At 58.2% G+C, this 13,882-nt stretch overlaps 1 protein-coding gene across 2 annotated transcripts in view; it reads right to left on the reverse strand.

Moving 5' to 3' along the window:
* Nucleotides 1-5,637: 5,637 nt before the first annotated feature.
* Nucleotides 5,638-13,882, reverse strand: part of SYNGR1 (synaptogyrin 1) — a 25,634-nt gene continuing 17,389 nt past the window's right edge. Inside the window, exons 2-4 of one of the 2 annotated variants that reach the window (XM_012637995.1) lie at nucleotides 12,145-12,382; nucleotides 10,573-10,718; nucleotides 5,638-6,178 (exon numbers count right to left, since the gene is read on the reverse strand). In XM_012637995.1, the coding sequence (XP_012493449.1) occupies nucleotides 5,957-6,178; nucleotides 10,573-10,718; nucleotides 12,145-12,382 (606 nt within the window). In that variant the 3' untranslated portion in view covers nucleotides 5,638-5,956. Of the gene's footprint in view, nucleotides 6,179-8,932; nucleotides 9,236-10,572; nucleotides 10,719-12,144; nucleotides 12,383-13,882 lie in introns of those variants that run through there. The other variant, XM_012637996.1, reaches the window with a different exon arrangement.

Below are 13,882 nucleotides of genomic sequence, written 5' to 3' on the forward strand. Positions count from 1 at the left end.
TTTACATATTTTCCCAAATTGTCCTGACTTGGTTAAAACCCTTTCAGGGTTTAATGACTTCGCTCACAGCCAATGAATGAAGATCCCACTATTAAAAACCACATCACAGTGTGGACAACTGGTCACTGTGACAGGCTGACATGCTCCTCCATGGCTCCAAACTTCCCAAGTTGTCCTCCTTAACCCTTTTGGGGAGCTATCTTCTGCACCTGAGACTTCTGAATCGCCCCATAGGGACAGAGGGGGGCCCTTTGGCACGTCATGTATGTGAAAGTGCTTCAGTAACTGTAAAGAGTGGAGCGAATCCCTGAGTAATGATGAGGAAAGGAAGTGCAAATGGAGGCCAGTGTGACCATTAAGTAGTAACAGTAACTCCGCACACGTGTCCTGCTGTCCGATGGATTCCAGTTCCATTTCATCTTGAAGTCTCCGGTTGAGGGTGGGGCAGGGGGCGGCAGGTGAGGGGCTGTCACAGTGAGGGGCTGTCACGTGTGAGGGCCGGGGATTAAGCAGGGTGGGTGGCCTGACCAGCTGGGACTGGTCAGAGCCCGGCCCCCGCTGTATCCCAGGGGTCTGCTCTCCCCGTGGCGGGCAGCAGCCCCAGGGCGGCCGTCCAGGGGTGCTTGGGCTCCTGCGACTCCAGGAAGTGGCAGCCCTCCAGCCTCCCTAAGGCGAAGCGGGTGAGAACCCGGGTCATCTGCCACCACCGGGAGCCCCAGCGCCTGCCGCGCTCGGCTTCCCCTCGGACCCCGCAGCGCCGCGAGTCTCCTCCCGCCTCCGCCCACTCCGGTTGGCCGCAATCCGATTGGCCTCTCATAGCCCCGCCCCCTCCGCAGTGTGGGCGTGGCCAGCAAGTGATTGGCGGGCCTACCGAGGCCCCGCCCGCTGCCCGTCACACCGGGCGGGAGTTCCCGCCCCTCTGCTGGTGGGGAGTCGTTCTCACACCTGCCTCGCCCTCGATGTGCAGATCATCGCCTTCCAACATTTCTTGACTTCTTCCACTGTGATGGCGACCTTGCTGCCTCCTGACTGCCATCTCTAGCAGAGTGGTGTTTTGAGAGCACACACCAGTCTGGTCACCCACCCTTGTGTGGCTTCCCATATTACTCAGAACGAACTACCCCCTACGGAGGCCTCCAGGTCCTGCGCAGTAGGACTCACAGTGTCCCCTGTCTGTCCCTCCTCATTCTCCTCTCCCCTCGATGCGTCCACTGCACCTGCTTTCCGCCACTCCAAGCTCTTCCCCAGCCGGGACCTCCGCGTCCCAGGACTCACCGGCCGGCTCCCTTGCCAGAACCATGCTCCTCTAAGAGCGCTAGCTCACCTGCTCAGAGGGGTGGTCCAAATTGCACCTTCTGACATTCTCTCCAACCTCACCCCGGCACTTAGCACAATTTATAAGTTTGCTTGCATGTTTATTTAACATCCATCTCCCCCACTATCTGGCCAACTCTGCGAGGGTAGGGACTGTCTATCTGGTTCAATGTCGAACTCCCAGGGCTTAACACAATGTCTGGTACTCTGTAGGCTCTGGGTAAATGTGTCAGCTCAAGGCCATGTCCTGTACACATATGTGTATGTAAAAGCATGGAAATGGTCTGGAAGGAATGAGGCCAAACTTCTAATCTTGGTTACCTATAGGGGTTAGGGAAAGCACTGGGATAGGGAACGTGACAGGGTGTGTGTGTATACACGTGCACATGTAAGGTGGAAGACTTTGGCTTCAACTGTAAGGATTTCACTTTTTAAAAGGGCACTAGGCCATGCACGGTGGCTCGTGCCTGTAATCCCAGCACCTTGGGAGGCCAAGGCAGGAGGACGGCTTAAGGCCAGGAGTCCAAGACTGGCATCAGCACTATAGTGAGACCCCATGGCTACAAATAATAAAAATAAATAAAAAATTAGCTGGGTGTGGTGATGCAGGCCTGTAGTTCCAGCTACTCAGAAGGCTGAAGTGGGAGAATCACTAGAGTCCAGGAGTTCAAGTTTGCAGTGAGCTATGATCTCACCACTGTGCACTCCAGCTTGGGCAAGAGAGCAAGACCCTGTCTCTAAAAAATGGGTAAATAAATAAAAGGCAAATATATTCCTAGGTTCGTTATATAATTAAATAAATAATAATAAACAAATAAGACACGGCCCGGGTTGGGGAGGCAGAGTGGGTGGGCAACCCTGAGCCACAGGCACGAAGAACAAAGAAACACCAGTACACGCGCTTGCAGTCTGCTGGTGGGTTCTGAGTCTTCACTTTATTACTATGTCACCAGAAGTCACCACCTTCACTTGGTTCACCACAAATGGATGGATGTCATAAAGGAGGGTGCCACAGGGCCACTGGATTCACTCTTGAGAGACTTAACCAGGTGTTGGGGGTTCTGGAGTGGGGGCCTAGGATGGGGACCGCCCTTCACCGCACACACGCACACACACACACAGATATATTTGTGGAGCCTTATATTATACATTTTATATATAGAAAATATATATATTTATACTATACACAGGCAGTAACGCTGCGGGAGGGGCCAGGGTACCCAAACAGGGCTGCGGGCACCAGGGGATGGGGAGAGTCAGGTCAGGGCAGCACTGGGAGACAGCTGGACCAGCTCGTCCTCCCATAAATTCTTGGGAGGGCACTCCCCTTCGTGCTCCTTAGGAATCAAAGGGGTCTCAGGCCAAGGTTGGGGGTCCCCCAGGGCTAACAGGGGAGGGTTCTTGGTTACATGAGGGAACCTGGGACCCCCAAGAGTCTTTGAAGATCAAGAATCACCAGGGAAGGGTGGGTAGGGAACCAATGCCAGTCCCCTGGGAATTAGCCCCTCAATTGTTACACCCCCAGGTGGTTCGGGAGACACCCAGGCAAGACAGTCTGTGATTGCACAGGATAAGTGTCAACTCAGAAAGCAGAAGACCTGGCTCCCGAACCTCTCACTCTGTGCTTGACCTTGGACAAGTCACTGTCTGCCTGCCTCAGACTCTACCATCTCTAAGCATCTTTGCAGCTCTAAACTTGTGTGGAAAACCCAGTTTCCTGGGCCCTTTCTTGTGCTTGATGGGGAGGCAGCCCGAACTCTGCAAGGTCAGGCTGAAGAGGAGACCCTTTTGCAATGAAAGGTTTGGGAGCAAGGGAGATGCAGAGAAGGCAGCAGAGAGGGGCAAGGGGATACTGGATAGCGCTGACCTGTGGGCCTGGGGCCCCCAGGGGGCTTTCCTCAGCCAACAGGAGTGGGCTTCCCCATTAACCTCCCAGTGGCAGAGTCAGGAGCCCTGGGTCCCATCCAAATCTTGCCCTGGGACATCTCCCACCAAGTCTGTTTCTCATCTCCACCATGGGCAGGTCCCTGCCAGAGCCCAGCCTGGTGGTGGGATTGTGCCTGGGGTGCACTTCTGGGCCGCATGCTGGGCAGTGAGGTGACTCAGCACCCCTCACTCCTGTCAGAGCCTTGCAAACTTTCCTAGCCTGGGTTGGCAGGGAGGGTCTATAATATACACTCAGGATTGGGCGAAGCTTAACAGGTACCTGCCCTGCGACCCAGGATCACCAAGCAGCTGGTTGGTGCCCAGGGAGAAATGGGCCCCACCCTGGGGTCTCCTAATGCCCATTAGCAGGGGAGGCCCTTGGTGGGAGTGGGCAAGGGGCAGCACCTCTCACAGCCTCCTGCAGTGGGTACCGAACCTCACTGTGCCAGAAACACTCCTGCACCCACCCTCACCTTTGGCCTGCTCAAGGTTTCACTGCTCAGGCCAGCAGATAACCTGCCCTCAATCTGTCCCCACTTGGGCCACCTGGCGGGGACCACAGACAGAACCCCTTCCCCAGATGTGGAAAATGGAAGTCAACACCAGCTGCCACCTGGCTGTCTGGGGTCCTCTTCCATTACTGCTGTCCCTTGGGAGGACTGGGACAGACCAGAGTTCAGATCTGTGCTCCACTGCTAACTTGCTTATGCTCACAGAGCCTCAGTTTCCCTTCTGTTAAATAAGAACAATGTTGCTACTTCTCTGCTTAGAAGTTCCTTCTTCTCTTAACTCTTGCCCACCCTTAGACCTGTACCCAGGGGAGCTCAGGCCCACCGTGCACCTATTTAGTGCCGCCCACCTGCAATGGACTCTTTTACCGTTATTTGTCTAGTGATCTCCCCTGGTGGACTGTGAACTCTTCAAGGGCAGGACCACACGCACCTGCTGTATCCCCAGCACAGGGGCCCCAAAGTGCTGAATGAATAAGCAGGTGAGTGATTACCTGCTTCCCAGGATTCTTAGGAGGGGCCTGGGGTGATGGTGGTGGACACCGCACTGTGCCCAACCCACCACCCCCTCTGCTCTGCTCCCCGAGGGATTGGCCAGTGGACGCTGGGCAGACAGGAGGATGGGCCCCCAGCTCTCTCCCTGTCCCCTAAGCCTCAGTGAAGAGCCCACTTTGCGCAAGAATCCCTCCCTGCCCCTGCTCAGAGGGGGTCACTGCCCCCTCAGGCCCCACCGCCCTCTTTGTGCCTTTGGAGTCACCTGCTATACTCTCCCCTACAGCCCGTGGTCTTCCCTGGGCCTACCATACACCAGGGGCTCTGACCGGTGGCATCTTGGGGGTGGTGCCCTCCCGTGGCTGCAGCTCGCAAGCTGACCCCGCTGATTCCAAAGCCCTGTCCTCTCCGCTCTGCCTCCCACAGGGAGGCTGGCTCTCAGGGGGCTTTCCGGAGTGCCCTTGGCTGGTGCAGCCCCAAGCCCCTAACTGACCCTACATGATGGGAAAGATAACATATTGCCCCGGATCCATTCTGTTTCCTGGGAGGCCACAAGGGCAAGGAATGGGGGCACCTGTTGGGTGGCTGGGGACAAGAAACCTGGGCAGCAAGTCGCACTTTGCCACTCACTCACTGTGCCCTTGGGCCAGTCACACCCCCTCTGGGCCCCCTACTCCACCCAGCCCTGGGCAAGGGCTCAGCGAGTCCTCCTAGAGGAAGCACTGGTGACCAGTCCCCTTTGGGAGGCCACAAGGGGGTTGCTGGAGTACCCTGGAACAAGCTCCCCGTGGGACACGCAGAGCACAGAGCATTGTACGCGAAACAAGCGGATGCGGCGAGCCCTCTAGGAGGAGGCAGGGGCCAGTGGGGATGTGGACGGGGGACCCGAGGCAGGGCTGTCCCAGGAGGAAGGGAACAGCTGGGGCAAAACAGGCCTTGGCTGGCAGCAGAATTGGGGTGTCTCACAGGACTGAGGTCCCTATGGTCTCCCATGACAGTAACACTCAGCAGTGCAGCCCCAAGCTTGGGGAGGGAGAGGCGGGAGGCCAGGGAGGAGCAGGCGCTCCGCTGTTGGGGGGCCGGGGCTTGGCCCGCCTCCACCACGAGCTGTCTGGGGGACCCTGGGCGAGTGACTTTGACCTCTCCAGAACTCAGTTTCCTCAGCCATAAAATGGAGATAGCCTTGACACTCCTAGCAGGACTGCCGCAAAGTGGAGAGGGCTCTGGGGGTGACAGCCCCAGTGTCCTGCAGGTGTTCACACTTGCCCCGCGACTGAGCCTGCGTCATCCAGTCTGTCTTTCCCACCATTCCTACCTCTGGTGCCACCAGGGTCTCCTCCACGTCGCATCTTTCCCTTTTCCGGGGACCATTTCTGCCTCTTTCATATTCTGTGTGAGCACAGGCCTGACATACAGTAGGCGCCCAGTGAATGCTCGATGACACAATGAATGAATGCAAACGCCCTGGCCCCCACCCTCCAGGCCCCTGCTGGGCACATGCCCCTGGACACACTTGCACACACATGTAGACACCCCCCAACACCTGGCTGCCCCACCCCCATCCCGAGCTACCCTGGACCTCAGGGGGACAACTCTGAGGCTGATGAGCTGCTGGGCAGGGCAGCCCAGGAGGGAGTGGGGGGCTGGGTGTGGAGGGAGGGGGCAGGGGTAGAAGGGTGGGGGGCAGCTGGGTGGGGGGCAGGCGTCACTGTGGCTCAGTAGCCCTGCGACTGGTAGCCCTGGGGCTCGGCGTCAAAGGCGTTGGCCGGCTGCTGGTAGGTGCCGCCCATGCTGGCGGGGTCCGGCCCGGCACTGGGCTCCGCGTACGGGGCGTAAGGCATGCTCGAGTCCTGGCTGGGGTCCATGTAGTCCTGGGAGAAGAGGGCCGAGTCGGCGCCAATCTGGTACCGCTGGAAGGCCAGCACAGCCTGGCCCGCCTGGGGACGGGGGCCGGTGGGGACGAGGACAGGTGGGAGGGGATGGTTAGGGGAGAGACAGACAAGAGCACTGGGTTAGTGGTGGTTAGTTCACAGGACACAGGCAGTAGAAGGTTAAATATCCTCAGAGCACCAGAGATGAAACCAAGGGAGGCTGTCCTCACAGCCACCATGGAGCAGCCCAGAACCACATGTCCAGCTGGAAAGAACCTCAGAAGTCACCTGCCATGTCTCTCAATCCCAGAGGTCATTCTAGGCCACCAAAAATTCTAGACTAGGGAGTGTTAAGATGGCCCAAAGGCCCACAGCCTCCTTCTCCTTCTCAAACTGTGTCCCCAGGGGTGTTACATGGAAGGGGAAAAAAATTTCTTAGTGGGACAGAGAAATGTTGGCAAAAGCCATTCCTCTGTCTCTCTTGCAGCTAGGAGTGGCCATGTGACTCAGTTTTGGCTAATGGGGTACCCACACGTTCTTAGTCCCACCCTCTGACTTGATGTCTGGAATGCAGATGTGATGGCTGGAGCTCTAGTTGCCAAAATGGACCCTGAGCCAAACTGTAGGACTGTAAGAAGCTTGGGTCACTGAAGACCTCTGGAGTCACTGTGCCAGCCCTGGACCACCTCCTCACACTTGGACTTTGTTTAAACCACCGTTATTTGGGATTTCTGCCACTTGCTGCTGAACCTAACTCTAACAGAAACACTTGGTCAAACGAGCTTGGGAAACTGAGGTAAACAGGGTGAAACAAGTTTCACGACCATCTGACTTGTCAGAGCCTTGACTACTCAATGCACACTGGATGCCCAAGGGAGAAACTGTGACAAGCAACATCTGCCAACCATATCTGACTGCTGAAGCCCTTTTTTCACAGAACCCAGACTGGGAAAGACTTGTCCATAGCACACATGCATAGTCAGGAAATTATTTCTCAATAAAAGCAATTACATTGTTATTAAGGACAGGGACACTGACTATACCCAACTAAGGAGTAAATCACACTTGTCATTAAAAAAACAGCTTAGAGGTTTATGGGGACGCTTTCTCCAGAAATCTCCCCAGCCCGGGGAATCTGCCTGTGATGGGAAAATGCTAATGCTCCCCATACCCATTTTGGGGCTGGGAAGACTGAGGCCTGGAGAAGGGGGGCCATGGCAGAGTTAGGGCCAGAATCCAGCCCTGAACATGGGGGTCCTGCCCCTTCCCAGGCAAGGGTTCTCTTGCCTCCTTCCCTTTGATCGGCCCTGACAAGGCACTCAGTCAACCAGGAGCCCAGAAAGAGCCACCCAGTGAAAGGGTGGGGAATGAAGTATGCTTGGTGTTTTATTCCAGAAAGTTCCAGAAGCCCAGTGACTAGGGATTCACTTTTGACCTGTGCTCACTGATGACAACTCTCAGGGGCAGCCCTTTCTGGGAAGTGGCTGTTTAAAGCAAAGTGCCAGGGGCCTGGGGGAGGCAGAGCCAGAGGCTGCTGAGAACAAGGTGTGGCACTCTGGGGTTCTCCCACTATGTTGGCAAGAGGTCGCGGCTGCTGGGGGCTCAGATGCTGGAGCTGAAGCGCTCCCTGAGGGCACCCTTGAGCCAACATTGAGCCCGCGAGGGCTCAGAGACGGAATCCTTGAGAGTAATGTCTATGACCTCCTTCTCCCCAAGCTCTCTGGCTCCACTGTCCAGGCTGGTGTCCCGCACAGAGGCAGAGCGCTGGAGCAGATGACCTCTGCAGACCCTTCCAGGGAGAGGCCACCAGCTGTAGGCACCGAGTACTGTCTCTGGTCAGCCCTCTGCCCCCAGTAAGTCAAGGCTTCCTGTGGCCAGCCAGTTCAAGGGGCCACAAGACAGGAGCAAAGGAGGGCCCTGGGCCTCTGCTGGACTGGGCTGCAGAGGGGAGGCTGGGCATTCTGCTGAGCCCAGGGACCTGATGCTCAACCTGGTCCCACTTTCTCAGAGCAGGTACACTCTCCGCAGCATCGCCACTGTGCAGCGAGTAGTCTGCTCTTGTATGCCTCCAGAGCCAGAAAGCTTACCCTCTGTGTGCTCAGCCCCGAGCAAGGCTGAGGCATGGCTCTGGGGGTCTGTCTGTGCTCCACTGCCTCCTCAACTCCTGACGACAGTAGACAGAGAGGTGGGTTCCTGCCCAGGCAGCTGAGGGCCCCAAGGAGCAAACTGTGTAGGACTGGAGGCCAAAGTCCTTTGAAAGAACATATGAGAATCGCTCCCAAAGTAGAGATTATGGAGGCTCACCTGACCTCCATAATTATGGAAAGAATGAATGAGTGAATGAATGAATGAACAAGAGCTTACATTTATTGAGCATCCCTGTGCCAAGCCCTGTGCTGGCCTTTGTTTAATATGCACCATGGCCTTGAGAGATTGATCCATGATCATCCCCTCAGTTCAGGGAAGTGAACTAAGGATCAGAAAGGTCCAGAGATTTATCCGGGTCACACAGCACGTGAGGGCAGAGCCGGAACAGGGGTCCTCTGACAACCTAGATCAGGCCTCTCTGGCAGCCAGCCTCCATGGGGACAGTGAGATCATCTTTCACACAAGCTGTGGGACAGGCTATCACCCTGTGTCCATAGCTCAGCACCTGGGACCCTGGACACCTCCTGGCAGCCTGTGTATGGAGTCAGCTGCAGCCCCCTAACAGCCCTGGCAGTCCATTTGGGGGAGATTTTGGTGTGTTTGTCTTCCCCTCCCCAGCCTGGGGGCTCCCCAGCCAGGGATCCTGGCTAAGTCATCACTAGGCACAAACCAGCTGCTCAATAAATGTTTACTGAATGAATGAACACAATAAACAAAGAAGGCAATGAATGAATGAGTAAGTGGCTAATCTTAACTGGCTCCTCAAGCCAGCCTTCCACTGCCCTGCACGCCCTGCATCCGGACATTTCCAGCACCAGGCTGCTCCTGCAGCCTCACCACCGGGCGTGACACGGGGCTCCCCGCCTTGCAGGCCGGGGAGGCCTACGGCTGTGCCGGGGTGGGAAACAGTGTGCTGTATTCCTCCTGGAAGGTAAGGTCCTTGAATCTCTGCACGGCCAGGGCTGCGGTCAGGCTCTGCCAGGAGAGAGCAGGGGTGAGGCTGGTGGGGAAGAGCCAGGAAGGGCAAGGTGCCAGTAGGGAAGGTGGCTTCAGCAGGCCGGGCAGGCACCTGTCCGTCAGGTGCTTCAGACCTGCCCCTAGAAATCTTGCTGTCAAATCACCCACCACTCCTCTGTGAGCCCTGCCCCATCTCAGGGCCTACTGCTCCCAAACTCCTCCCTGTAGGCTGGGTGGTCCCCACTCCTGCGGTGCCTTCTCTGGACTAAGATTCCCTGGGGTTGCCTGGTTCTTCCTGCTCAGTCTTGAGAACACCAAGGGCTGGAGCAGCCAACGAGGGCCTGAACCACAGGTCTCCCCTCTCAACTCTAGCTCCCAATGTTGTATTGGGGGTAGCTGTCCCCAAAAAGAATGGATATCCAGAGGTCCTCAAAAAGAGAAAGAAGTCACCCCAGGGCAGGCCCAGGAGGATGGGGCAGACAGGGAGGTCTGGCAGCCTGCACGGCCTCAAGGGTCCCCCAGGATGGCTGGACAGCCTGGCAGGGGGAGGGGCTGCGGATGGGGACAGGAAAGGCCTTGGGATGGGGCGGAGCTCATGTGACCTGCATCTCTGCAGGAGGGGGGTTAGGAGGGAAGAAACCGTGGGAAGGGGGCGCCAGCCCTGCTGTCGTGCTGGTGGCCCTCCAGACGACAGGGCCAGGGCCTGCAAGGGGTAGTCTCTGGCCAGCCAGGCCCAGAGACATGTTTTCTCTGGCCCACACAGCCCTTTTTTAAACTTGAATAAACTGGCAACACATAAAGAATAGATTTCACGTAAAAATTTAGATTTCTGGCCTTTCTGGGTTCCTAATCCTGCGTGGCAACAGGAGCCAAGCAGAGGGTGCCCTCTCAGGAGGGGTCTACGGGAGCCCCGACTTCGTGACTCTGCTGGCCCCAGATCCCATCCCCCCATTCTACAGTCAGGAAGGCCGAGGGTAGGAAAACTGGAGGCAGCCCTGCCGGGAACCACGTCTCCTGACGCCGAGGCCTGGCTCGTCCAGCCCCGAAGCCCCATCTTCCCATCCAGGCCTCTGCCTTCTCATCTGTAAAAGGGCATGATAAACCCCACCCGCAGCGGGTGGTTGGGGGGCATGACCCCAGGAAGGCTGCTTTGCACCAAAGCCAGGGTCTGCGTCCCACACGACTGTCCTGCTGGCAAGGGCCACAGCCTCAGGGTGGCAGCACCGCCACGAGGGCTGCAGGGACAAGTGTGGGCTCCAGGAGGCAGAGCCAGTCCCTGGCGATGCCAGAGGCCCCCAGCCCAGTGGTGCAGCTGGCGGGGGAGGAGTGTGGGCTCTGTGGGCGGCTGTACTCACCCAAGTGAAGATGGAGAAAAAGGAGAAGGCGATGGCGGCCCGGGCCGCGTCCGTCCCTTCGTTCAGCGGGTTGTCCTTGGGCTTGGACACCTGCCACTGGTTGGCCAGGTAGCAGAAGCCCACGAACCAGAGGAAGGCCCAGAAGGCTGGGGGTCGCCAGGGCCAGGCAGAAAAGGCACAGCACCACGCGTGGGGGAGAGGGAGAGCAGGAGCGAGCGGGGAAGCCAAGGAGCAGAGAGAAGTTCAAGAGCGCGTCTCCCATGCTCCCCGGCCCCCAAAGAGAGAGGCACAAGGGGTGTGTGTGGGGGGTGCCAAGAGAAGGTGCAGGTGAGAAGAGAGAGACCAGGCAGGTGCAGAGGGGAAGAGGCCATGGAGGGCAGGGCAGGACCAGACGGGGAGAGCCGGGGCAGCGAGAGGGGAGGAAGAGGGAGAGACAGAGAGAAGAGGCGATCAACTCAGGCCACGCTGCTCCAGCCCTGCCAAACCCAGATCCCCTGCCTCACCCCCTGACCTGGGCCCCACGGTCCACCCCCGAGGCCCGCAGCTCTCCAGGCAGGAGGACCCCTGCCCCGGCCCTCCTATAGGCCTCTGGAGAATTGGGGTGTGGTGGGGGGAGGAAGAGACTAGGGCGAGTCTGGGCCTTGACGTCTGGTGTGCTGCAGCCTCACCACGCCCCCGAGTTTACTGCGGGGCCCTTTGAGAGCTGAAGTCTGGGGGCTTCCGTACTGGGAGCCTGTGGGTACCCAGGTCTCCCCAGAGAAGCCCAGATCTGCTCAGGACGCGGTGTGCGTGGGCCAAGGCAGTGGGGTATCTGGGGCCCAGCCCACCTCCCAGAGGCCCTGCCGGGGACCCTGGGGATCCATGGAAGTTTGAGGACTGTTCAGGTGGTTCTGGTTTCTTCTAGTCTGAGGGCCCCAGGCCTCGCTGCCTGCAATCAGCCTGGCATCCCGAGAGCCCCATGCCTGGAAACGGGTGGCAGCCTTGGCTCAGAGACCAAGAGCACAGCCTCAGGCCAGGGGGGCTGAAGCTTGTGGCTCTGCCTCTGATCGAGGCATCCGCCAGGCAGATTCCCGGGCTCAGGCAGAGTCACGTGCCTCTGCCAAAGGCCGTTTCTGAAGGGCAAAGGTCAGGTTGGCTCCCCAGTTCCAGGTCCTGGTCCTGCCAGGTCTGGCTGGGGAGAGGAGGGGGCAGACTGAGGCCCTCAGGCCCTACCATAGGCCCTACCGTGTGCCGGGTGTTCGGTGACCCCCTGCCCAGTTCTCATGGGGCTGCACCAGGGCGGTGGTGCAGAAGAGGCCACCTGGGCTCCCCTCCCCTCCAGGAGCATGGGCTATTCCGGGGTCTCAGGCCCTATCACCTCCCCCCGAGGAGCACGGGCTATTCTGGGGTCTCAGGCCCTGTCCTGGTGCCGCCCTCCTGCTGCCAGCCCATGACCCTGTCTGTCCCTTCACCTGCTTACACCTCAGTTTCCTCATCTGGAAAATGGGGAGAAAGGCAGCAGCCCCCTCCCATGGCTGGGACAGCCCTCTGCAGACTGTGTGCAGAGGGGCTACCTGCTGGGGTGAGGCTCACCCGAGACGCCGATGTCGGACAGGACGGCTTTCTTGCGGTCCTTGACGCTGCTGATCTGCGGGAAGTACACGTCCAGGGCCAGGTAGAGCAGGCAGGTGAGGAAGGCGAGCACGCCCACGGCCACGCCGTAGCTGCAGGCGTTGGGGTTGCGGTTGTAGATGCAGAACTCCTCGCCCTCTGAGGCGCTGTTGAGGTAGCCCTCATTCACGATGGAGCCGAACACCACGATGGAGAACAGCTGCAGGGCAGGGAGGGGGCGAGCGTTAGACCCAGGCAGGCCCCCAACATGCCCTCAACCTGCTGCCAGCCCCTCTGTGAGCCACAAGGCCTGTGTTAAGCAGGCATTTCAGAGGGGAGGCCCAGAGAGGGAGAGCCACTTGCTCAGGGTCACACAGCGCAGGTGAGGTCAATTTCTTCCTTCCTCAGCCACAGGCACTGAGGACCCTCTGACCACAGATGTGATCCCACCTGCCAACCCCTAGCCAGGTCCTGAGAAGTCTTCTCGGGCCCTGACACCAAGGTATCCTAGAACTGGACTGAACCCCCAGAACAAGGAGCCTGGGGGCCACCAAGTCCCCACCTCCCAGGCTGACTCCTCCCAATGCTGGCATGTGCCCAGCCCCATCTTGTGTGCCCCCTCCCTCTGCCGAGCCATGGGCTGGTCTGGGGTCTCAGGACCTGTCCTGGTTCCTACCCAGGCCCAGCAAGTGGATGGAGTGATAAATGAAAACATAATAGCAGTCACCATCCCACCAAATACAGGGCACACTGCACGATACCAAGGTGTGGCATGTGCTACCTCAATGACCCTCTGCGACAGGGATACCTCAGCGGCAGGGATACCTCACCGGGGGAGGCCGCTGGCTGAGATGGTCGCCAAGACTCCACCTCCTGCCATTCATGCCTTTGTGTAGTCAACCCCCCCAGAGTGGCTGGACCCAGTGATGTATTTCTAACAGACAAGAGACTCTGGCTTCCATCCTGCCCGCCTTCCTGATGAAAGCTGTTGTGTTCTGAGCTGCTCCTTGGAGAGACCCACATGGCAAGGAATTGAGGGACATCTGCGGCCACCAGTTGGCAGGGAACTGAGCCCCTCAGTCTGACAGCCCACGGAAGCTGAATCCTGCCCACAGCAGGGAAGTGGGCTTGAGAGTGGACCCGCCCTCAGCCGAGCCTTCAGAGGAGACCGCAGCCCTGGCCGGCGCTGTGACTGTGGCAGATCCCGGACCAGCAGAGATTGTGAGATAACATGTTTGCTGTTTCAAGCCTTCGGTTTCGGGGCACTGTGTCGCGCAGCGACAGCTGACTAATGCGTCGGCATCAGCAGCACCTTGCAGACGAGGCAGCTGGGCCCAGGCATGGAAGTGACGCAGCCGGCTCCAGACCAGGGGACCTGACTCCATAAAGTTCACGCTTTTTCCTTGTGCCTGTCCCTCCCCACGCGAGGATGCGAAGGCCCAGATCTGACGGACACACACTCGAAAAGGCAGGGCCCCAAGTGTGGCCTGGGAGGGGCTTGCGGTGGAAGCCGGAGGGGACTTTTATTGTCCATTTTCCACTCCTCTTTACTTCCCATTTTTCGTACAATAAGAAACTATAACGTCCACATGAGCCAGACACATTGTCTTCCATGGCCACTGCCCAGGATGGGTAGTGATTCCACAGCAGGTACAGGAGGAGATATGAGAGCATTAAAATTATGTTTTGAAGATGCCTATTCTTTTTTTTTTTTTTTTGA

The sequence above is a fragment of the Propithecus coquereli genome, unplaced genomic scaffold (genome assembly GCF_000956105.1).
Source record: "Propithecus coquereli isolate 6110/MARCELLA unplaced genomic scaffold, Pcoq_1.0 Scaffold126, whole genome shotgun sequence".
Taxonomy (NCBI): domain Eukaryota; kingdom Metazoa; phylum Chordata; class Mammalia; order Primates; family Indriidae; genus Propithecus; species Propithecus coquereli.